We start from the raw sequence: 23,754 nt of genomic DNA on the forward strand, positions 1-23,754 counted from the left end.
GGTGTACGTATTGCGAAACCGCGGGGCGAGTTGGCAATTGTGGTGGTTGAGCTCAGTTGGTGTTGGAGCGGAGACCGCTCTGTGACGGATCAATTGCTTTCTTGGCACGAGGGTGATGTCGTCGAAGTAAGTTTCGGTAGCAAGGGATCGTCGGTGACGGAGCGGGCCGTGGTTCGTTGTTGGCGGCGAGATGATGGCGGGTTTGGTTGTTGGTAGGTCGAAATGCCGTTGGACGGGGAAGTTCTTTGTCGCGGTTGCGGTGCTGCGCGGTACGTTACACGTAATTACTGCAATTGCAACCCGTGATCACGTGGAGCAGAGCATTTGCGGTGACGGGCAATGGCAACGGACGGGCAACCTCCTGTCCTCCTGCTGTCTGAGCGTTACCTGTCAATTCTGCAGAGAAGCTGAAACATCACTACAATTAACCTTCACCTCTAACATTAGCACTGAGCCGCTTTAGGTTCAATCCGATGTTGTTAACTAACTTCACCACGCGAGTGTCTGACTGGCTTTCCACCCGCCAAGCACTTTGCTTCCGGGAGCAGAGTGTGTAACAATCAACCTTTGTTCTCTCCGTTTATCTGATGGTTATTATATATACTCCAGTGACGGGGGCTTCATAACCCTACGATGTGTAACATTCAGATATCCTCGTCCTTGTTGTCGTCGCCGACGGGATGTCTTCACTGGGACACACCCAAGTGACGGGCCGGCCCCGTTAAACCTACCCTGTGGAACCCTCACCCGAACCTTAAAACGACCCTTTGTGATTCACTTGATCCTCTTCCTTGGCAACCGTTAACCCCATGAAGCTTTTTTGTTTCTAGTAGCCTTTCTTTCTGCAATACCAGACCGAAATGCAGCAACTCAAGATGCAGGTATGAAATTGCTCCTGGCCCTCCACCAAACCCAAGTGGCCAAAGTGAAACAAACCGATTTCATCATTCACCCGAACATCGCTCGTTCGAGGTCATGTTTATCCACAGTAAAGTCCACTTGAACCCCGACAAAGACCCATTTCGTCCCCAGAATCAGTCCAGACCGCAGGCTCTGCCCTTGCAGTGAATTTGACGTCAACGCCGATAAGATAAGACTAACAGGCCTGGTCTGGTCTAGCGCGTCTAGATCCCCCAAAATCTGTTGGTTGCCCTCCTGGAATCGGCGCTCAAAATTTCCACTTCCTCCGCCTCCAGCCGCTGCCCCAGTTTATTTTCCCCTTCACGTTCCCTGGACCAAACACACGACTTGCCGCAAGAGTCAGGACTTTCCTTGACCACGCCCACCCCTCCCATACTTTAATACTCTACAAGGCCCACCTTGTTCGCAATCGATTGTTGCAAAGAGTCATCTGTCAATTGACTTACTTCTTCCTCTCTTTCTTTCCTGCCACGCAACTAATTGCTATCTCTCTACAACACCTTATACCTACCACATATCACAAACCACTTCCACATTCACAATGGCCCAAGAGAAGACACGCGACGACTCCGACAGCTCCTCGGGCTCCGTCGTTTCCCCCGCTGCCAATGGCACCAACACCACCAAGAAGGAGAAGAAGAACAAGGACAAGTCCAGCAAGAAGCGCTCTCACCCTTCCGGCGAGAGGCGATCCAGCGTCAGCAAGCCAGCGCGCGACCCATCCGACAAGCCCACCGACGACTCTCCCTCCAAGAAGAAGAAGAGAAAGACCTCTGCATCTACCATCGCCGCCGCCGTTCCCCCCACAATCGCCGAAGAAGTCTCATCCTCCACTTCCGTGACCCGCTCCCCTTCGCCCGTCATTGACTTCGATGGCCTAAGTCGCCCTTCGCGGGGCACGCGCGAGCGTCTGGAGGAGACCGAAGCCCAGAAGCAGGAGCGTTTGGACAAGATGAAGGGCGCCGTCCGCACCCTTCTCGAATGCCTCGGCGAAGACCCCGACCGTGAGGGTCTCCTCGCCACGCCCGAGCGTTACGCCAAGGCCATGCTCGATTTCACCCAGGGCTACCAGGAGAACGTGCGCGACATCGTCAACGGGGCCATCTTCCAGGAGGGCCATAACGAAATGGTGATCGTCAAGGACATTGAGGTCTTTAGCATGTGCGAGCACCACTTGGTGCCCTTCACGGGCAAGATGCATATCGGCTACATCCCCAGCAACGCCGTAATTGGAATTAGCAAGCTGCCTCGCATTGCCGACCTGTTCGCGCGCAGACTGCAGATCCAGGAGCGCTTGACCAAGGAGGTGGCCAATGCTATCATGGAGATCCTCAAGCCCCAGGGTGTCGCGGTTGTCATGGAGAGCAGCCACTTGTGCATGGTTATGAGAGGTGTCAAGAAGACCACGAGCAGTACCATTACCAGCTGCGTGTTGGGCTGCTTTGAGTCGAGGGAGAAGACGAGGAGCGAGTTCTTGAGCTTGATTGGTGTTAACCGTTGAGCTTGGTTCCTTACAAGAGAGGGAGGGGGAAAGCGCGTCGTTCTTCGTTCGGATATATACCCCGTTGGTTGAGCGCGGCATAGCAGAATGGGAATGAAGGGGCTTCTACCAGGAAGGAGGGAATGAAGGGATCAAACAGAAGGAATCAAAAAGTGAGGAAAAGTACATAAGGGGCTCGGGCTATACATACAGGGAGGATCTGCCTCAACGGCAAGCCATCTCTTCACATATTCTTTTCAAGCATGCAATCATCTTGCATCTCAATTGGCGTTCAAGGGGGGTCATTCAACCGGACAAAATATCATAACAGCGAGGATCTCAACATCAGGCAGGCGGCGAAAATCTTTTTTCTTAATTACAAAAACATGGCTGGCATGTCTCTTTGTCTATATAATCTCCATATATCATCCCCTTTGGCGTTCGGCATGTTGGCTGCTTTCAACAATAATGCATCCACATTTTTTTCATGGCTGGATTATTATTGCATTTGTCGAGAGCAGAAACGAAAGCAAGAGATCGCTTAACAACTTTGCTATCCACGGGATGCACATGCGTAGAATTCCAAGGAGGTACTTCGATACACTCAACTCGTAACCGCATGGCTTTACAAAGGATTACGGACAAATGATCACATTACTATCTCTCACTTCCTAGTCCCAGCACTTTGAGTATCCCCAACTCACTACGTTCTTGTCCTTCGTTAAAATTACCTGGAAAATTTATGTATTCGTTGTCGTGGCACCATTTGCTTCCCTATCTGTTTTCGTCAGTACTCGTAGAACTTCCTTGAAGACGTCTAACATTGACACACCTTCATCCATCCCTCAAGTTTCCTATTAAGTAGAACTACGAGCGGCATCAAAACGCAACAAAAAGAATCTTGGATTGCTCATTGCTCCATTCGGTGTTTAGATATTGGTGTAAACAGGCCCCCCTGCTTTTTACCATTGAGTTTCCCTTGATGTTTGATCAATCTTGTTTTTTGTCTTTCTTTACATCCCCCATATACGTACATCAGTTCTGACCCCATCGCTGTTCACCCCAGCTAGCTATGATATTATTACGATGTTAGCAGCTGCAATTTCCAAGAATTAAGAGACGGTGATTATTCTTGCCACTGGTGTATACCCACGCTTTTCATTTTGTGATGGCGCCCCGCGTGTCGAGTCCGAATTCTCCCCTTCCTATCGCCAACACCTATCGTTTTTGACACCAAATCCTTATTCATCGCCATGATGTGCAAAAGAAAAAAGAAAAACGCCATGTTGTTGAACAGAGTGTGAACTCAGTGTGAAAGAATATCAGATATTCTGTCAGTGACGGGCAGTCATTTATCGTCCTCTTGACAGCATTGACCACGACGCGGTTGCCTACCTCTACCATGTATGATCACAATCCGCATCAGATTTTTGAGCAGTGCAACGTCGCAGTTCGCTCGCTCTCAGTTCGTGAATATTAGGTAGCGGCTCGAATTTGGGTATTGTTGTTTCTCTCAGTGCTAGAGGTACCATAAACCCACCAGGTCGTTCCTTCCTCACCGTTCTCCAAAATCCTTGTCTACCCATTCCCTAATCTAACTCACCCCATCCCTTTCTCGTGTAGGTCACGATGTTTCAAAAACACGTAGTATGCTCGTTGAGGTTTCTTGGCCTTCTAGTATTAAGGCAGTATGTCGAGCGTGACTGCCTTCGAGGAGAAGAAGAATGCTATACACTGGGGGCCTTGATGGCCAGGGCAGATTTTCACACAAACTGGCCCTCCTCACCCCGAGGGAGGTGACTGAGCGATGTTAGTGATCTTGAGTACTCTCACGAGGAGTCTTGACTCATGCCGTGTGCCTTGATAGTCAGGTCCTTCCAGACATGGAAGCAGCAATCGCCTTTGACCACAAGCATGACCACTGGAGCAAGGTCAGGCGAGTGACTGCCCTGGTCAACATCGTGAGCCTTCTTGGTGTCCTGACTACAGACAGGCGTGTTACACGAAGGACTTCACACCCGTAACTGGCCCCTCGAGCAGTGTCTACCTCAACCCAAACTCTTTTCCCTCCAGTCCCTAACCTCGCATCAAGGAGTGCTTACACGCCATTCCCCAGCCCCATCAGCCTAACAAGACGTCCGGACGAACCGGTACGTTAGCCATGCAGATAAACGCTCAGCTTCCCTTTCATGTACCCTGGCCATGCCATTCACCGACACACTCCATATCCAAATCCTCACCAACGCCGACAGCCATGAGCATCTGCCACCTGGGCCAGCCGATGATCAGCCACTCCGACGAAGCATCATCACCATGTTTCCATGATCGGTCCCGGGTACCGGTTGATACGACTCCGGAAGATGGCCTCTGACTGGGAGGAAAGGGGTTGGTGTTGATAGCACGTGAGTTCGCTGCGTCTTCTGGTTTCGGTGACCGTGAGGGTATCGGTTCGCTCTGAATTTTTTTTCTCGGTCTGTTTCCTTCTTTCTTTGCGGTTAGTTAAGATCTTCCAGCGACATCATGAACCATCGACCGGCGGGTATGCCGGGACTTGGTCGGGGCTCGTTCCCGAGATCTCGTGAAGGGCAAAGTCTTATTCAGAGCCTCCGATGCCTGGAAGCAAATCACAGAAACATATTGAAGGGACGCAGCAACATCTCGGATCGGATGCTTTCTGGTCAAGTCTGACGAACGCATATTGCCTCGGACAAGAGGCAACTTGCTGCTTTATTGTTGAGGGCGGGAGGCATATAGTGCAGGCTGGCCACCAGTGTGATGCTTTGGGCAGAGTGTAAAAGAAGTGTAAAGGTATGGGAGCATTGGGAGAGAATGCTGCTCGTACTGAGCTCGTAGAAGTCGACGTTTGTACGTTGCGGTAAATTCCGTCCATGTGCTTCGAAGTCCATCTCTAGCTGAGCTACCGCCTGCGAGCTTCACGTTTCTGATGATTTGTCCAAATCCATGCCACAATAGACAAAAGCTGACCACATCATGCAAACAATAGGAGAAAAGTCGTAGTCATTAAAAACGAGCATTGGTGAGCGAGACGAGTTCAATGCTTTGACTAACAAGATTCGGATCGACAGCTCGTTACCACATCAAAATGCGAGGTTCTACCGATTCCGTGCCGCAACCGGTAAAATTGAAGGAAGACACTCAAGCTTGTCAAGCTTTCCTCCAAGGTCGAAGTGCAAGCTTGGCCCGGAGCGGTAAAGCTTCGTTCCTCTCTGGCAGAGTTGCAGAGACCGGGGGCCCTGACAGGTCTGTGACGGGTTGGACGGGCGGTGTCTGTCGATTGACAGTGTCGTCGTGTGGTCTCGTGGAGGACGTGGGACAGTGGACGACGACGACGAGAGGACTTCTGGGCGGATCAGATGCTAATTGCAGTCTGGTTCCTCGGCCCACTAAGCGGTGTTCCTTCCCGGATTGGGATATAGTGGGCCGGGGGCGGGGGGTGGTGGTAGTTGACCTCCAGGGCGTCCGAATAGAATCAAAGAGAAAAATATAAGGCAAGTATAGTGGGGTAAACAACACCTCAATATACGAGGTAAGTCTATTTTCGTTGAAAGACTTTAGCTTAACTGGTAATAAAGGACCGGTTATACTATATAATCTTTTATACTTTATACGAGCTTTAGTAGGTCTGGCTATTCGTGTCTGGCTATCAGCGCTCAACTTCTAACAGTGTGCTTCTATTTAAAGCCTCTTTATGAGCTCGTTCTATAGCTTTTATTTTATTATTCTCTTTCTATATCTGGGCTATATTTCAGGCTGGGGCCCCGTTCTATACTCTTACTTAACATCTTTATTATTATTTACCTTTTTAGGGATTATAGTCTTTTATAATTTAGAATTATTTTTTTATTAAATTACGCTTGCCGTACCGCGGCAAATATTTTAAGTTGTAAATTTCATTGTTAGTTGTCTTTTAAGTATAGTATTATTATAATCCTTTTGTATTTACTTACAATATTTATTTAGTACTAGTTAGTTACTTTTTACATGGTTTATATACGAGTATAATATATAATTATTTCTTTTATCTTTTGTGTTTTTTATCTATAAACGTAGTGTTTTTATTTCAATTTGTTAACTAACGCTATCTCTTTTTTAAATATTTAATTCCTAGATAGTAAATTAATTTTATACAATATAGTCGCTTCTTCTTCTTATTAATTTATATAACTTTGCTCTTTTTTTCTCAACTTACGTAACTTATATAACCGCTTATTTTATTACTGTATTATATAAATTATATTATTACTATTATAGCTGTCACGGCGCTGGCTGGCCACTACACTACTAGACTATATTTTAAAAGAATACAAGTAACCAAAGCAGGCAGTTTGGTCGCTTAAGTGGTCTTATATAATTTGTCCCAGAAGAGGCACCCGAGTGCATTCTGTGACACTTATAATATTAAAATATTATTAAATTTTGTAATAGACTCTAAAGCAGAAAGTATATGCGGTTTCTTCATTATTTTTTATATTCTATTCTCATTTTTTAGTAATTACTATCATACTTTTCAAAGAAAGTTTCCAAATTTTTGTTATCCTTCTACTTTATATTATGAATTCTTTTACAAATATCTCTTTTGTAGTGTTCAAATTTAATATATATTCTTTTAGAATAAACTGGAGGAATTCATTCTATATAGCGTTTTTTGGAATTCTATCAAAGTCCTATAAAATAACCGCGAATATACGCTAAAAATTAATTAACTTCTCTCTTATCTAGAATTGAATCTATAGAATTTCTCAATAATTGCTAATACTTCTCTGGATACAATTATTATTCAAAATCCTTTTAATTTAATTTTTGATTTCCAGATTTATATTTGTGGTTGTTAATTTTCAAATTATGACAGGCTGGAGTGCATATGCCTAGACGGCCAAATCTACAAAAGATAAGACAATGTTCTGCTTGCAAAGCAGAACTTGGAATACACACTATATAGCCAATGCCAACCTGTAACACAAATGCTATATATAGGAACTTTCATATTCCGAGAACGGTTTTTCCTTCCTATCAATATAATTATTGAAATTATTTATACTTCGCATAGTATTATAATTAATTTATTAAGGTTAATTTCTTCAATAAAAGAATAATACTTTTTATTATAATACTTACCAGTAAACTTTTTAAAATTTTCTTCATCACTTCATCATAAAGTGATATAGAATTATATTAATTTGAATATTGGAAACTACGTCCGTAATTAAAACTTTCCGCTAATTCTAAATTATAATGAAATGTTTTAATTATAGCGCCCATTCGGATTGGAAAATTTAAGTAGGGAGCGGGATTAATCCTGTTGATATACTAATATATTTGAACAGTATCGGAGCTAATATTTAATTCAGAGTTCTGATCAATAATATTCTTTTTATTAATATAAGTTATATAGCTTATATACTTTTAATATATATAAATAGTTAGTATAGTACTTTTTGAAATGTTTCTTTAATGAATTTCCTTATGCTGAAATTCATTCAAACTTTTATTTTTAAATTTAATTGAAAATAACAACCAGTACTATTGTTTTTGAATATTTTCAAATTTAAATAGTAGGAGTATTAGTGTCACAGGTTGATATTGGCTATATAGTGTGCATTCCGAGTTCTGCTTTGCAAGCAGAACATTGTCCTATCTTTTGTAGGTTTGGCCGTCTAGGCATATGTACCCCAGCCTGTCATAATTAGTTTCTTATATCGCCGGGCCTCGTAATAGTTAATTATCGCCGTTTGGATAAATTTTATCATTATTTTACGGTTTTTTGCAAACCATTTTCGACCAATTTCTTTAAAGACTTTTATTTTATAGTAAGTTCTTTCAGGTTGCTAAAGTGTCCAGCAGTACGCCCGCGCTAGTATAATGTACTTTTAGTATAAAGATTATCTTTTTGTATACTAACTATATTTGCAACTTATATAAACAAGTGTTATAGAAATTTCAAAATTATAAAGTTATAGTATAATATAGTAAATGATATTTTAATATATAAAGTAAATATATTTCTACTAAAAGAGTTTAACTTAACTAGTAATAAAAAAATAGTTATACTACATAGTCTTTTATATTTTATACAAACTTTAGTAGGCCCAGCCATCGGCGTCCGGCTTCCAATAAAGCGCTTCCATTTAGGGCCTCTTTATCAGCTCGCTCTATAACTCTTATCTTATCGCTCCCCTCTTATCCCCGGGCTATATCCTGAGCCGGGCTCCTGTCCTATGCCCTTGCCCGATATCCTTACAAAAAAGCTGGGGGAAATTGGCAGTTGCTGATTTCGAGGTTTCTTGAAGGGCTGAAAGTCTCTCATGTCACTTTGGTCACTCGCATGTCGTTTCTGTGGCGCTTCTTCCTGGGCTTTTCCCCGGAAAATGCAGAGATGCCCGTAGATAGACCCCCGGGATGTGTGCATTTCATGATTTCTTCGAGACAGTTCACCAATCAGGTGCGAATTTGGCACCGAAGGTGAGTCGGTGAACATTGAACAATGCAAATGCAGCAGAGGTTGACCGCTGGCTGCGGACCGGCGAAATGCACAATGGGAGAACTTGAAGTCGACGTTGCGACTTGCGAATCTCGCAGCTGCCAAGGAAGTGCCAAGATTCCCCCGCATACAGGCCAAGCCGGATCCACTCACATCTGGGTTTCTTTGCCCTGTTTTATCGCCACTGATCACTTCCAGCTGGCAGTTGCAGACCACAGCAGTGAGCACAGCTCGACAGGCTCTGGGTTTCCTGGTTTCCAGCAGCAAAGAGGGAAGGAAAGAACCTCACTGGCGAGATGAGCCTGAAAAAATGGAACTGAAGATCTTCGTACGGCTCCAGTCAACCAAATTTATCATCGGCCCCAAAGACGAAACACACCAAAGCTGCAAGTACGGGCAGATCACTCTTTTTCCTGGGGTCAAGCTACAGCAGGAAGCGAAGCGGCCGACCTTGGTGCCATGACCAACCTGACCAGCTCCACAAGCCTGATCAGCTTTGGTCAGCCTGACGTTGGCCTGATGCGATGAACGCGGCGGCCCGCCCGACCCAACAGCCCAAAAACAGCAGCCAACAAGCTTCACGAAAGCGAGCGAATTGATTCCTCTTTTCGTTGCTCTTATTGGGAGACGTATTGAGTCTTTTCATCCCGAATGAAAAAATCAATTATCCGCACACACCACGACAGTGAACACACCACACCACACCACACCAGCCAGGAACAATCACACCCATCAACAACCGACACGAGCCACACTCCAGCAGCCCCTGGTACGAGAGCACTTCATGAATACGTACAGGGTGACGTCGTCAGTTCAATGAATCGAATGAATCAAGTGTGAATCTCGCATCTGGAACCGTCTCTAGCACCCCTACCCAACCAATCGCCGTCGAGAGGTAAACTCTGGATTCGCATGACAATTCCCCCTTTTCCCTTTGCGGTCTCCTCAAAGATGTTTCTTCTAAATCCAGCCATGGACATTCGCTACAGTTAATCCTAGTTAACCGGTCTCGTTCTCGCAGTCCATTTGCAGTCCGTTACTGGAAAACCGGTCGCCGATGAGTCGTCGTCGCAACAAGAAGTCATCGGTCAAAGTCATGGGTTGCAGTGTCCAATTTCCGAGCTCACAGTCGAGACCACGGAGGCCCTTTCGCTAGCTCCGGGCGCTGTTTTAGCATGTTCGCTGTTGCCCGCCGAAAATGCCCCTATTTTCTGGGGGTCAACCTTGGCGTAGGTCAGCGGTTTTGGTGGAGTGGATTCACCAAAACCTAGGTGTTGTTGCAGTTTCCCCTTTTTGTTTTTTGGCGCATCCCGCTATATTAACCACATCGAAAATGTTGATCAAGCCATATCAAGCCTCTACACGTGTTCCTTCTGTTGATTATCGCAGTGGCTGGTAAATCGCAATGTTCACCAAGGAATTCAGCAAATCCGATGAGGTGGACACCCGACCCATCAATCCACTTGTGAATCTCACAAAGAGATCCATTCTGCCCATGGGGAAAAAGTGGAAGTCTGACAGCTCTTCCTCATCTCGGTTTGTGGGACACATTCAATGGGACATGGAATCTGACAAGTCTCGTACCTTGCACTTTGCATTCCAAACCACCGTCACCATTCTCCCATGTGCGACTTCAGGTACATGGTCGGAAATATTATTGCTCGTGTCACCATGCACGGAAAAGGGTGTCATAATTTTAGGAATGGTTGGTCGGGCCTCCCAGGGCTGGTTGCCGGCCGGCCTGCCTGTGTCTGTTCTCTGTGTGTGTGTTGCCTTGGACAGGCCTCCCCCCTGAACCACACACCCACAATCTGCTCCACGATGCCGAGGCTGACCATGACAATCATATGCATTCATCCACTTCCCCAGATCTTCAATCCTCACCCCCGCGACTTTTGCTGTCAGCTCATCCCCAGACTTTGCTAAACCGCCCTGAATGGACGCAAAATATGTTTAATTGCAACACCATCACGCATGTCAACCGTCTGGGGATGCGTTCCTCATCGGGTCAAGCGGCCGGCGGCGATGGAAAAAGGACGACGACATGGTTACAATTCCCGGTTGCCGTCGTCCATGCATTTGAAATTAAACTTGCAAGGTACACCCGTTCAGATGTCTGAATCCGGGGGGCGAACCGGTCCACGCCGGTCCAGGAGTTCGTCTGGTTCTTGTCAGGTTCCTGGCAGGAACTCAAACTCTCAATCTGTCTGGCCGTCTCTTCCGCCGCCGTAATTCGCCCGGTCGAGATGGCCGATGGAGGGCAAGTGCTCAAATCGAACCAGGGACATGGGCAGATGGGCTCCATCTTGCTTAACCATTCACGGGAGGATCTGTGGCCTAGTGGAACTATTGCCTCCAATCCAGGGGGCCTGTCGAGCGTTCCTTCGTTCCCAGCAACCTCCCCCACAACGGGGACGACACTCGGAGTTCAACGCCGTGTGTGCACGCCAAAAAGTGGTAAAGTGCGAGGTGTGAATGTTACCTCTACCGAGAAAAACACTAGCAATTGGTAGGACCCAGTGGGATGCTACCGTTGCCAGCCACCCCGTCTTTTCCCACCCTCCTTTCTGGGGGCTTGGCTTGGGTCTTGGGAGGCAAGGAAGGAAGCTGTTTCGGTGGCTTTCTTTGACACACAGGCACACACACACAGACCTTCCAAAGCAAACTCGACATAAAAGGGGCCGTCATCCTCCCCCATCTGCAACTTCTCTTCTTTTCTTTGTCTCCCCATCCACCAAATACACACTCGCTTCTGTATTTCAGCTTCCAGCTCGACTTTCGTTCAGCCAAACAACTTATTACACCTAATAACCAACCTTACAACAACCTAATTCAAAATGAAGTACTCCGCTGTCGCCGTTGCTGCCTTCGTGGCCATCGCCTCCGCCCAGGATATCTCCATCATCCCCGAGTGCGCCCTTCCTTGCATCGACAAGGCCGCCCTCAAGGTCTGCACTTCCAAGGAGGACTACAAGTGCATCTGCGAGAACAAGGAGTCTCTTGTTGGCGCCGCCACCACCTGCGTCATCGGCGCTTGCGGTGCTGAGGTCGCTCTCCGTACGTTTTTACCCTTCTATATCTATCTTCTAAATCCCTTTCTAACATTTTCACAGAGGAGGTCCTCCCCGCTACCGAGACCTTCTGCGAGGAGGTCCTTGCCGGCGGTGACGCCCCCGCTTCCTCGGCCGCTGCCACCACCGCTGCCCCCGCCACCAGCTCCGCTGCTGCTGCTCCCTCCAGCTCCGCTGCTGCCGTCACCACCTCCGCTGCCGCTGTTGAGTCCAGTGCCGCTGCCACCACCCTCGCCCCCAGCGCTTCCGTCCCCGCTCCCTCCAGCAACGGCACCGTCTCGGTCGCTCCCCCCGTCTCTTCCTCCCCCGTTGAGGCTGGCGCCGCCGTTGCCGGCTACATCGGCTCTTTCGGTGTTGCCGCTCTTGCTGCCCTCGCTGCTTTCTAAATTATCCGTCTCGATGGATTTTAGGAGATGATGGGCCCGGAAGGGTGTCTCATGATGGATGGAAAGGTGGTTGGATGATACCTTACGACGGACGACAATTGGGAAATGTGTTGTATGAAACGTTGTTATGTGTACCGCAATGGACGAGTTGTTGTTGTGTCGGAAACTGAAAAGTTTTTATCTTGATTAACTCTGTACTGTTTCCGGTGGGTAAAACAGAACCACGCCGCCTCTTTTTGTTTCGGTTCTTTCTCGCAAGAGAAGGGGTCGTGACTGTGAGACGGTTGGATTCAGGAACAAAGTTAATTGGGAATAACTTTCACTTCAATTCCCCTTCTCGGTTTCCCTCTGCTTGATCTGCTTTGTTTCGCTGTGGAAGTGGTGAGCAATGGGGGAAATCGAGGAAATATTTAATATGATTTATTCTACCAAACTTAATTTCCACAGAATGCAATCGTGATCGTGAATATGCAAACTTCCAAAACCGCTCTCTAGTTGTGAGGAAAGCAGCATCAAAAACGACCAAAACAACCCCGATGTTTCGAATCATCAATCATGCATGAATCATGAACAAGCCCCCGCGACGTTTCAAACCGTCAAGCCCCGTCTCAATGACACAAACTGTCATAAGGTGAGCGAGTCAACTAGGAGTTGGTTTGAACGAACCAAACCATGTCATTTCCCTCACCCGCCCGCCCGTCTGACCCGCCTGAGCCAGCCGTCCTTCCAAGGCAATGCCATCCATCCACCATCCAATGCACGGCGGCTACGCGGCCTCTGCGGCTCAATGCCGCCTTTTCCTCCGCCCCCTGTCTGCAGCCCCATGCCATACAGGCGAGACAGGCAAGGTAGGTCGGCCGATGTCAGGTTATTGGTCGTGCATTTTGGATGGTGAGTGGTCGGTCGGTGACGCATTTTGTTTTCTTGCTGGCTTGGTCGCTTGATCGCTTGATCGCTTGGATGTCTGAAAACAGAAAAATGGGCGAATTGCACACTCGTCTTCTGATGAAGTTCCAAGAAATTCACTGAACTTCAATCCAGGACCAAACCGGAGAAGCGACAAGAGAGAGACCTTGGATGTTACACGTCGCTAACTCGAGCAAGCTCAGCCACCAAGGCGTTACGGCGTTACGATTGGGTTCATATGGATCTTGGTTGCTTGGTATCGAATTTCTGCTTTGCAAATTGTACATATGCGTGCATAAGGATGCATCGGAAACGGTTTAACGAGTTGAATTGAAGGAAGAGTATGAAGTGGTATCGGTTACCTAATGGGGCAGGTGCATAATGGGTTGTGGTTGTCGAACGGTTTGTCGAATAACGGTCTGCGGTCTGCAGAGTGCGGTCAGGAAATTGTGCGTTGCGTTGTGCACAGTGAAAAAGCACGACAAAGTGAAGGCATAAAAACCGAAAGCAGGGCCAAAAAGTAAGTTGCGACATGTGGACGTAATGGCAACATCGACTTGCTGGTTTGATGGTTGAAAGCAAGGTAATTGAGGCTGAGTGAACCCTCAACTCGGAGAAAAGTGTTGTATTGCCCACCATCGTGCTATCGGCATCATTGCGGGCGGCATTGTCAGCATGTCGGCAGTAAGGCAGTTTTACTTTGAGCAGCGTACATAGCCCGAGTATATTTGACCGAGCTTGAATCACCGAACCTGTGCTACCACCAGCTACCAGCTTCCAGTTACGCAAAAGCTACCGAAAAGCTCCAGTCCGACCGAAGAGGTGTCGTCGTAAGCTCAAAACGCCGCAAGCCGTAAGTTGAGAGGGGAACGGGGGAACAAAGACAGAGGACTGGAGCACTGTCGATCACTTCGTCCAACGCCACTGATGAGCCACAAATCCGTCGCCTGCGTGACGTACGTACCTCTACACTACACGTGTACACGCCGCAAATGTCTGCTTGGCGGGACTGGCGGGATGCACAATTGTACTATTTTAGGGTTTCGTGGGATTCAGCCTCGGGTGGCGTTCTGGACATTTGCACAAAGGGAAGCATATGAAGATGGATGAAGGCGGACTGGGACGGATGCATTCAATGTTCGCTGGAGTGCAAATCGATTGGATTGGATTGAGGAAAAGGATGAGACAATTGGCCGGATGTGGCTTGTGGCGTTTCTGGGGAAGTGTGTGTGTTGACTCAAATGCTTTTGGAATGAACTCCGGGTTGTTGTTGTCCAGTCAGTTCATCCATACTCAATAATCAATCGCGATGCATATACGTGTACTTGAGGTGGGCAAGAGCCGTTGAGAGCCGCTCGCTTCGACATTGAACATTAAGGCCTCTAGTGAATTGCAAGCGGAAGTTCTCACGCCAATTGCCAGTCCGTTAACCTTCTGGTCTATGAAGTCCAGAAAATTGGTAGGCTCGTAGCTCGGCAGGTATTCGATACTCGCTCGCACCATCGCAAGAACCAGCAGCCTGGTTCTGTTCAGGCTATTGCCATACCCTACTATTCTTTAACATCATGCTTCTGCACACATGCAGAGGTAATTTCGGAGCCATTACTCGCGACCAAACTTCAGTCGGAAGGTGATGTCACATTCTCATCTTGGAAGCAATGGAACAGCTTCGATTCGATGCGTGAGAAGCGCCGTGGATAGGAGCGCCGTGGATAGGAAAGCATAGGAAAGGGGCAATATAGCGTTGATATAGGGGTGTGCAGTAGTATTTGACTGGCTCGACTGGTTAGGAGCGGGATGGTGCTCTATGGTATTATGTAATGCGACAATACAAGTTCACGACTGGTGGTTGACGGGAGCTTGAGAGGTGTTCTGCGGGAACACAAAGTCCACGCAGAAGCAGCCAAATGAGACGCAGACGCAAAGGTTTCGGCAGGCAAAGGAAAGGAAGGCGCAACCGGCTGGCCCGGTAATAATGTGGCGATACAAGAATGCATCAGGTGGTTCCCTTCTTGGAACAACATTCGAGGAAAGAACAACGGATGGCGACATTGTAGGTGATTTTGAGGGCAGGACTGCAAGCGGTCATCTTAGCAGAAAGAAACTCACGGAAAACACCGCTGTCATTCTCGCGAGCTTTTGAGGCCCGATATCCGTGTCATTTTCCACCTTTCGTCTAGTTCGGGAGAAGGCAGGATAGGGGAAAGAAAAAGAGGAAGCATCATCATCCCCGGGTGACTATTCAAGGCTGTTTGCGTTTGAAATCAGCTCCCTTCAAGGTAGAACAAGCTACCATTTACGAATTAGTGACCTTCACAATCTCTTATTCACCTCGGTAAGTGAACGATCGTCCGGACTTTTCGACAAAATTTCTCGCGGACACATGTCTTTCCTCGCAAGAAGAACCATGGGGATTCCTCCACTGCTCCAGAGGAACACGTACAACACGAGCACACCTAGGGACCTATAGGAGATGAACGATCAGATGAAACGAGGGGGCAACGCCGGTAAGTACAGAGAAGGGAATGGAAGGACATCGATTATGGCGATGCAATATAGAAAAACCTACCGCGAAGAAAATACCATAGCATTAAGGCCAGTCCTCTTGTTAAAGTACCTATTCCTGTTACTCTAGCCACGCTAGCTCTACAAAGGTCAGTCATCGTTCTTGCTCTGGTTTTTCTACTATAAAAAACCGGACAGGAACGCTCGGCACGAGATGGAAGATTGATGAAATGACGTGGAACTGGAAAATATGCTGACGATGCTTGCAGGAGGTTCAAGACGTTTGTCTGCACTCTCACTATATGTCTTCTGTTTGTCTTGGTATGGTATTAGAGGTATGTTGACCATCTAGTGACCTATTGACGAAAACTACCTACCTTTTGACAATCGCTTCGACAAGCCAGTATAAACATCCGCAAGTCTCCTAACGGTAAATATTACCTAGTGGGTGTAGCATTCGCACTGATTACAGACACTCAACTACCACGCCACCACCACCTGTACGCAATTAGGTAGCAATATGTCAGTCACAGAGCAATTACCATGTATAAAAACTGCTCTAAAGTTAAATACCCTTATCTCACGCGTCAAGAAACAATGAGCGTCCAACAATACAACTTATACGAACGGGTAGCGTACAACTCAGCAGTCATCACTAGCAATAAACAGATAATGCCAAATGATGCGATTTAACCCTAGTATTCGTCATCAACATTCTCAATGATCCGAGCCTTCAGCCTCGTAGGGCGGCTCATCAACCAGCCCAGACGTCACTCCGACCTAAAGCAAGCAAGCCTCTTCGGTATCGGGACCCGTAACACCATAGTGGCTTACCGGACCGAGCTGAGCCAGCTGAACTGAATCGATTGACATGGAGGTAGCCCGGAGCGGACTGGAGCTGACCGAACCCAGGAGATGATCGGAACTACATCAAGGAAGTGGAAAAACTCGCGTATTTGAGATCTGCCGTGTTCGAGGTGTGGAACAAAGACATGGGCCGATCAATAACCTCTGGTGAAGAATTATGGTGTATATAGAGGACTGGACTGCTCCCCTTTCGTCTGGTCTTTCTGTGCTTTTAGCCTTTAACAGAAACAGTGGCGAAGAGGTTAGAGGCACCCACACCTTGACTCGGATGAGCAACAGCAAAATTGCAGTCACAATGCAGCGTTGATTAAGTGATCAACAGAGATGAAGAGAAAAACAAACAAGGACTGGTCCGCTCGGATTATCATACTACGCTAGGTACATCTTTTCCCGAATCAACTGCCGTCAACACCGTCAACAGGCCAGCGAGACAACCCATATCATTATCCACCACGAGGTTCCACGCCCGACAAGCCACATCAAGCTTTCCACAACCGACGAGCGGCGTCCCTCCATGTACATCCAGAGACCAGACATCCATCCATTGACACCACATCGCCGATATGAGATCAGATACGAACACTCAAGCGGTCAAGCGCACCAGCATAGCAAACCATCACGGCCATCGTCCATCAAAGACACATGAACAAACGGAACACCCGATCCAAAGTAGACCGGCAGACAGCAATCAAACAAGCAGAACAAATAGGCGAAACAGGCACAGCGCGCCTTAGAAAGTTCAACGATCACTAGGGCTACCAGGATCTTTGGAGCTTCCCTCGGCACTACCGCTACCCGCACTGTCTCCGGCAGACCTGACGCTGCTACGACCAGAGTCGACGCCGGAACCCAACGCTGAGCCTGAAAGAGATCCCGAGCCGGAGCCAACAGAGACAACGGCAGACCCGGTACCCGAGCCAGAGCCTAGGGCAGTACCACTGTTGAATCCGTTGGAGCCTGAACCTGAGCTCGAGCCAGGGCCGATAGGACCGAAAGTTCCGTTGTTGCCGGCGAGTCGCTGCTGACGAGTTGGGAAGCCGAATCCAGGTGGTGCTCCGCGCATGGAACCCGGGGTGGCGAAGATGGTGTTCGCGTAGTTATGCTGATGTTGATTACTGTGTCCGTAGCTGAGTGCAAGTCTTTCACGTTCAAACCTCTCGCGTTCATCCTCATCAGTCGACTCGGTGAATCCGGAGATGTCACTAAGCATCGACGAGGATCTGCCTCTGGCTTTTCGTTGCTGAGCCGGGGTGCCAATGACCGCTTGCTGAGAGTGCTGTTGCTGCTGAAGGGGATTGCTGAACGGCCCTCCGATCGGTGGCGGGGGAAGAAGAGCTGCTGATCTCTGAGGGCCAAAAGATGACGAGCCAGACGTTGCGCCGGTGGCTACCGGCCAGAGTGTCTGCGCCGGTGCGTTGGCAAAAGTGCTATTCACTGCCGCGGCAGCGGCGGTAGCACCAGGAGGCAGTCCCCAGCCGGTTGCAGCATTGCTAGCCTGCGGGTACTGACCGCCAGCAACAGCCGCCGCATGGCTGTGAGCGTAAGCCATATCTTCCTGAACACTAGCCAAATAAGCTTGAAGCTGACTGCTCATCTCGCCGATCTGTTGCTGCTTCGCAATGTTCATGCTTCTAACAGAATTGATGCGGTCAGTGAGATGCTTCTCGGCCGTAGCAATGTCCGCTTCAAGCGTAGCGCGGTTCTGGCGCCGCCGTTCAGCTTCACCAAGGCCCTGAGCATTGGCATCCGTTATGCGCTTGTGCTCTTCCTTGACCTTGTTGATGCGTGATTCGATCTTCTTTTGCTTGGCTTGCAGACTGCTTCGCTCGTCTTTGAGGACCTTGACCTCGGATTCGAGGGTGGCTTTGAAGCCCGTGAATGCAGAGCGGGCTTCCTCAAAGCGAGCCTTCTCAGACTTCCAAGTGCTCTCTTTGGACCGGTATTCCACAAGAAGCTCCTCGGGGATGGCTTCAAGTTCCTTTAGTTCGGCTTCAAGCTGTGCAATGGACTCCTCCGCTCGTTTCTCCTGGATCTTGTTTTGGGCCACCTTCTGCTTGAGCTTGTCGTCATCACCTCCTGCTGACTGGACGGCTGCCGTGAGCTTCTCAATCTCCTTCTTGGCAGCGTTCACTTTACGGTTATTCTCCTTGCGCACACTCTTGAGCCGGGCCTTTTCGTCGGCCAGCTTGGTCTCGGCAGACGCAATCGAAGCCCTCAGGGTAGTAACCGGAGAGTCATGGCGGACATTGTTAACGCGCTGGTTATTAGTCGGTGCCTTTGCGGGTGCCTCGGGATCCCTACTCTTAGCCTGGACGGTCCTGACATTGGCCTTGTAGATAACCTGGTCGGTTCGAGTGCTAACAAATTCGCATGCATAGTTAGATAAGGGGGTAAGTCCGTAGATGTCGCCTGTCCAACGGGTGCCTTGGTGTCTGTCTTCCTCGGTGCCTTCGATAGGAATGATGCGTGTCGGTTGCCATTTGGCATTGTTGACTCTGACATAAAAGGGCTTGGCGATGCTAACGCCAGGGGTTCCAGCCTCGTCAACGGTGTCGTCATCAGGAAAGTCGGGAAAATAACTAGTGTTGAAGCAGACTTCGTCGCTACCAATGTAACAAATCCAAATCTGTTCCGGCTGTGTGTTAAACGGCGCGTTCCCTAAGTTGTGGATATCCGTAGCGTTGCTACCAGCTGATTCGGAAGCCGCATGGGAGAGCTCATACTCCTTCACCATAACAATTTTTGTGCTAGCCAGCGCAGCCCACAGAGGCTGCCGTATCCTAACTTGGGCGCTCTGCTTTCGTCTCTTCTTGTTCGAAACAGTACCCGCACTTGTTTGCAGATGGGCGTCGCTATCGGCTGCCATCAGCGCCGCGTCGGAGCAGCTGTCCGAAAACGAAACCGTCTTGCCGGCCTCCGGATCCAGTTGACTTTGTGACTGCAAATCTCTTCTTTCCCTACGAAGATACCACTCCCGAATGCACCGTACCAGTCCCTGTGTAAGAATGTGTATCGCTAAAACGCTTCTAACCCAGCCATACGGACCCTTTTTCTCGAAAGCTCGTACGGTATGTTCGATGGGATCACCACGACTGGTTGGGAAGAAGCGGTTCGTGCCAAAGAGGGTACTCAAATGGGTGAGACCATTCCACCTAGCCTGTCTCGTCCATTGGGAAGCCCCGATGATAGTGACGCAGAGGAAGATGGTGTTCGACGTGCTAGTTCTTGAGCTTCCGCCTCCTCCGAGGGTAAGGGATATGACAACCTGGGCCAAATCCAATATGAACTGCTGCATGGGAGCCCATAGGAACAGCCATATGCCCAACACGGCCACGTCCATACAGGCCAGCGTGGTGAGCGAGGGCGTGCCCTGGTTCCCGTCGAAGATGTCGGCAATGGTCAACCCGGAACTAGTAGTAACGGGTGGGACAAAGGTCAAGAGGGTGAATAGCATGTAGACAATGGCGAGGAAAGCCGGAGACAACTGCATCAGGATGATGAGGATGGCGATGGTATCGTAGATGGGACAGGATTTGAGGACGGTCAGGGCATATTCGACGGGACCAGGGTCACGGTGAACATTTGTGTTCTTGGCGTCGTTCACGTTGATCTGACGGTGGTTCTCCTCGTGGGCGGACTGCAGGGGCGGGAAGGCGAGCGACTCGGCGGACTCTGACTCGGAGTAGGCGCCGCCCAGGGAGCCACGGCGCAGAGACTCGGCGGCCATGGTGTTGTTGTTGTCGTCGGGCAGGACGGGAAAAGCATTGGTAGCAGTCGTGTTGTTCGTGTTGTTGTTGTTGTTGTTGTTGTTTTGTTGGGGGACTGCTGCGGGAACAGCATTATCGACGACAGCAGCAGCAGCAGAACGTTGGTCGAGGGCGGCGAGCTGCTGGTGACTCTTTTGCTGTTTGGGAATGCGCTTGCCCGGGCCTACAATGCCACCTTCATGTCTCGTGTCGCGCTGGTCTTTCGCACCCTGCTGTCGCTTTGCTGATGATGAACTGCGAGGCATACGCCTATGCCGACTCAGAATCGTGTTCTGAGCCAGCCGGGATACCGGTCGGGGACTGGAAATGTCGACGTGGTCGTGGTCAAGGCCGGGGCCGAAGGGGTTCTCTCTCTCGGCGGACGACTACCTCGTGTCTGAGCCTCCCTCGGCGGACTGGCGTGGTGGCCTGCTGTTGAGGAGCGGTCGCCAAGGCCGGGAAGACAGATGGAACTCGAGATCGGGTGGGAATGGCATAAAGGTGGGCCGCAGTCGGTGGTGGGCGGAATCGCTATATGCTCTGGTCTGATTTGCGCATCGGGAAGACCGTCTTTGAGGAACTGAACCAAGTTGTCGGCTGGCTCTTGTTTGAATTTTCGAGCGGCGTGGGCGGAGCTAGCCGGGTGGCGGGTCGACAACGAGCACAAAGTCTATCGGATATGAAGTCTGTAATGTTGATGTTTGCTGGTTACAATGTTGTCTCTTAGCAAGCTGGCGCCGGCCAAGGTGGGATTAAAGGAGAAAAGCGGATTTTTGGATCTGGAGAACAGAGGTTTTCAAACAGACCAGACACTGACACACGGCACAAGGCGAAGGACCTTGGGAGTGGCAGGCAAGGAAGGAACCAGTGGACAAGAAACAAGGGCCTTTGCTTCCAGTGGTGGACAGGGCACCTCCCGAATGGCAGGCCACAGTCCACAGAGGCTTGAGAGGGAAGAGTCCACACTCACCGAGGACAAGTTGTGGGACAGTGCTATACGGCAGCCGTGTTTGGCTCACAGGCTCACAACGCTCTTTTCTCTGCTCACGGCTGGTGGAACCGTGGATGCCGGCGGTGGGGAAGTCTTGTGCTCCAAGAAGCCACGGGAGCCATGTCTTTTGCTGGGGGAAGGTACCGGCAAGTCTTTGCCACTTGCAATTTTGACACGTTTGGCAATGCAAGGTACGCGGCAGTACATGAGTGGGCTAAACACACTGCCGCAATCTCCAACCTCAGCTGAAGCCCCGCCAATGTGACACTGTGAGCGGAGTTGTTGCAAAGGGCCCGGGCAACGTTAAAACCTCTAGCATGTGTATCACAGAGTTGAGATGGAATCGATAAAGAGCACGACTCTTCTTCTCCTTCCCTTCAACTCTTCTGAATACGATCTGCAGCGGATGTCTGCATTCCTCACAGCCCGTCTCACTTTTTCCATTCAACATGAAACAGGCGCAACATGTCAGTTGCAGCCTGCAGATGATGTTCGTCAGCCGCCACCAGAAGTCTGGAGGATCTATCATGTTGTTGAACTCCCAATGGCTTCTTTGTTGTCTTTCTGAAGTTTGACATTCCGACATTGTCGATACTTGGGTGCCAGAGACGAATCAAGACGACAAGTTTCCCACCGACATATCCACATCTACAAACCGCATCTTCACATGCAGACATTAACCCATCTTTCTACCGACGGCTGCCGTGGTCAACCCGCGAGATGTCTACGTCAACGACTTCCAGCCCCCTTCAGACCCGCCGGCAACGGACAGCAAAAGGCGGGCATCACCGCAACCATGATTGCCAATCCCGTCTCCGATCCCATCAAAACCCCGACATCAGACATCAGACATCAGAAAATAGAAGGCGGGGAAGGAAGCATCAGCAAGCTCTTGCCCAACCACAAGCGACAGGACTTCTTAGAGCTTGACACCCAACGGATCCATTGAACAAGCTCTGGCAACCCGCCGCACCTGCCGCCGCCGCATCCCATCCCTCCTTCTTTCCCCCGATGTCCCGATCTCACTCCTGTCGATGATGCTTTACTTGGCAACGTTCTTTGACCACACCTCCCACGGCAGTCCTACTACAGAAAAAGCGGCTGTGGCACAGTGTGCAAGTTTCTTATGGCCCCCTTTTACGGTTTAGCGCTGCAACTACACGCCGTCGATCATTTGCACTTTTGCTTCCATTGTTCGGCTTTTGTCTTGCTGGTCTGTTTGCAAGTGATTTGATCGTTTGCTTGCCTGTCTGCCTTTAACATGAAGTGCCTTCTTATCAAAAGCTTGTTTGCCTCTTTGCCTAGCTTCAATGATTCCGATATCACCAGTCCTTTTGCCTTGGAGTTGAGATGTGGTGCAAAGTTGCAACCTCCACCCATCCACCACCATCTTTTCCCCGAGCCAGATGGCAAAAAGACACAACATCCGACCATCTTGATTCTTGGCCACACACAATGGCACAAAGACAAGGGCTTTATATCATTCTGTATCACTGATACCACCTCCCATCTCCCCCAAACCGACGAAATTGACCACCAGTACCACCAAATACCACCCAGTAAGGGCAAAACTTCCAATAAGCGTAAACCACCCATGAACTAGCGGTAGAGACAATGACCACAGAAGATCTTGAATATCGCCATTTGTTCCCGCAACAAGGCTTTTCGGTTAGTCAGATGGGAAAGAAGCAATTTCTTGACTTTCTATAGCTCACCTCATCCCACCTTCCCACCTTCCCAACTTGAAGGCTTCGGTGCTTGGCTCACTCCACACTTTCTACCCTGTTAATATTTCCCGAGGAGGAAAATACATGGTTGAAGAAAAATGTCTAGTGTACCGAGCGAGAGATGAAGAGGAGACGGACGGATCTCGATCTGATCGACTGAGGTTCGGCACCATCACAACGCCGGCCTCTGCTCCGGACAAAGAAAAATAATATCCTCGAACACCATTGCCTCCGCCCGGAGCATAGGCCGGCGTTTCACCAAGACTCAGATATTCCTTTCCAGCGGGTTAAGGAATACTAACATCTGCCGGCATTAACCCTGGATAGAGTGTGGGGTTTGAAAATAACACGCGACGACCCTGACGATGTCTGGTGCTTGTGTGTGAGCCGATTGCCGAACAAACGTCTTGATTCTGAATGTTCAATCGAGGAGGCTCCAAACACTTGACAATGGAAAAGGTCCATGAAAATTCTCCAGGACTCAATATCCCACAGTGATCACTTCGGATAGGTAGTCACCCGAACTGCACATTCCTCTTCTTGCTCTCCATCCCTTCGTCTTCGTATCACGACACTCAGTCATCCAATCCCATCATCCAGCGTACCAAGAATGTAGCACGCCCTCAACGAGATATTTTGCGGTTACCTATCAGGA

At 49.1% G+C, this 23,754-nt stretch overlaps 3 protein-coding genes across 3 annotated transcripts; 2 read left to right on the forward strand and 1 right to left on the reverse strand.

Annotated features, from left to right (window-relative positions):
- Positions 1-1,234: 1,234 nt before the first annotated feature.
- Positions 1,235-2,889, forward strand: SMAC4_09143 (uncharacterized protein). Its single transcript, XM_003345117.2, has one exon. The coding sequence runs from the start codon at positions 1,463-1,465 to the stop codon at positions 2,420-2,422; it is 960 nt and encodes a 319-aa protein (XP_003345165.1). The 5' UTR covers positions 1,235-1,462; the 3' UTR covers positions 2,423-2,889.
- An 8,734-nt stretch (positions 2,890-11,623) lies between these two features.
- On the forward strand, positions 11,624-12,785 carry SMAC4_09142 (uncharacterized protein). The gene is made up of 2 exons (XM_003345116.2): positions 11,624-11,957; positions 12,014-12,785. Exons 1-2 carry the CDS (start codon positions 11,738-11,740, stop codon positions 12,355-12,357), a joined length of 564 nt encoding a protein of 187 aa, XP_003345164.1. The 5' UTR covers positions 11,624-11,737; the 3' UTR covers positions 12,358-12,785.
- A 4,190-nt stretch (positions 12,786-16,975) lies between these two features.
- SMAC4_09141 (uncharacterized protein) lies at positions 16,976-20,685 on the reverse strand. The gene has a single exon (XM_003345115.2). The coding sequence runs from the start codon at positions 20,645-20,647 to the stop codon at positions 17,375-17,377; it is 3,273 nt and encodes a 1,090-aa protein (XP_003345163.2). The 5' UTR covers positions 20,648-20,685; the 3' UTR covers positions 16,976-17,374.
- Positions 20,686-23,754: the final 3,069 nt, after the last annotated feature.

Source organism: Sordaria macrospora, chromosome 2, assembly GCF_033870435.1.
Source record: "Sordaria macrospora chromosome 2, complete sequence".
Taxonomy (NCBI): Eukaryota; Fungi; Ascomycota; class Sordariomycetes; order Sordariales; family Sordariaceae; genus Sordaria; species Sordaria macrospora.

Excerpts from the sequence above, each read along its gene's own strand:
- SMAC4_09143 (XM_003345117.2), top strand. The coding sequence starts at position 1,463 with ATGGCCCAAGAGAAGACACGCGACGACTCCGACAGCTCCTCGGGCTCC.
- SMAC4_09141 (XM_003345115.2), bottom strand. The coding sequence starts at position 20,647 with ATGCCTCGCAGTTCATCATCAGCAAAGCGACAGCAGGGTGCGAAAGAC.
- SMAC4_09142 (XM_003345116.2), top strand. The coding sequence starts at position 11,738 with ATGAAGTACTCCGCTGTCGCCGTTGCTGCCTTCGTGGCCATCGCCTCC. Across the intron at positions 11,958-12,013 it reads CGGTGCTGAGGTCGCTCTCC|AGGAGGTCCTCCCCGCTACC; the intron begins GTACGTTTTTAC and ends ACATTTTCACAG.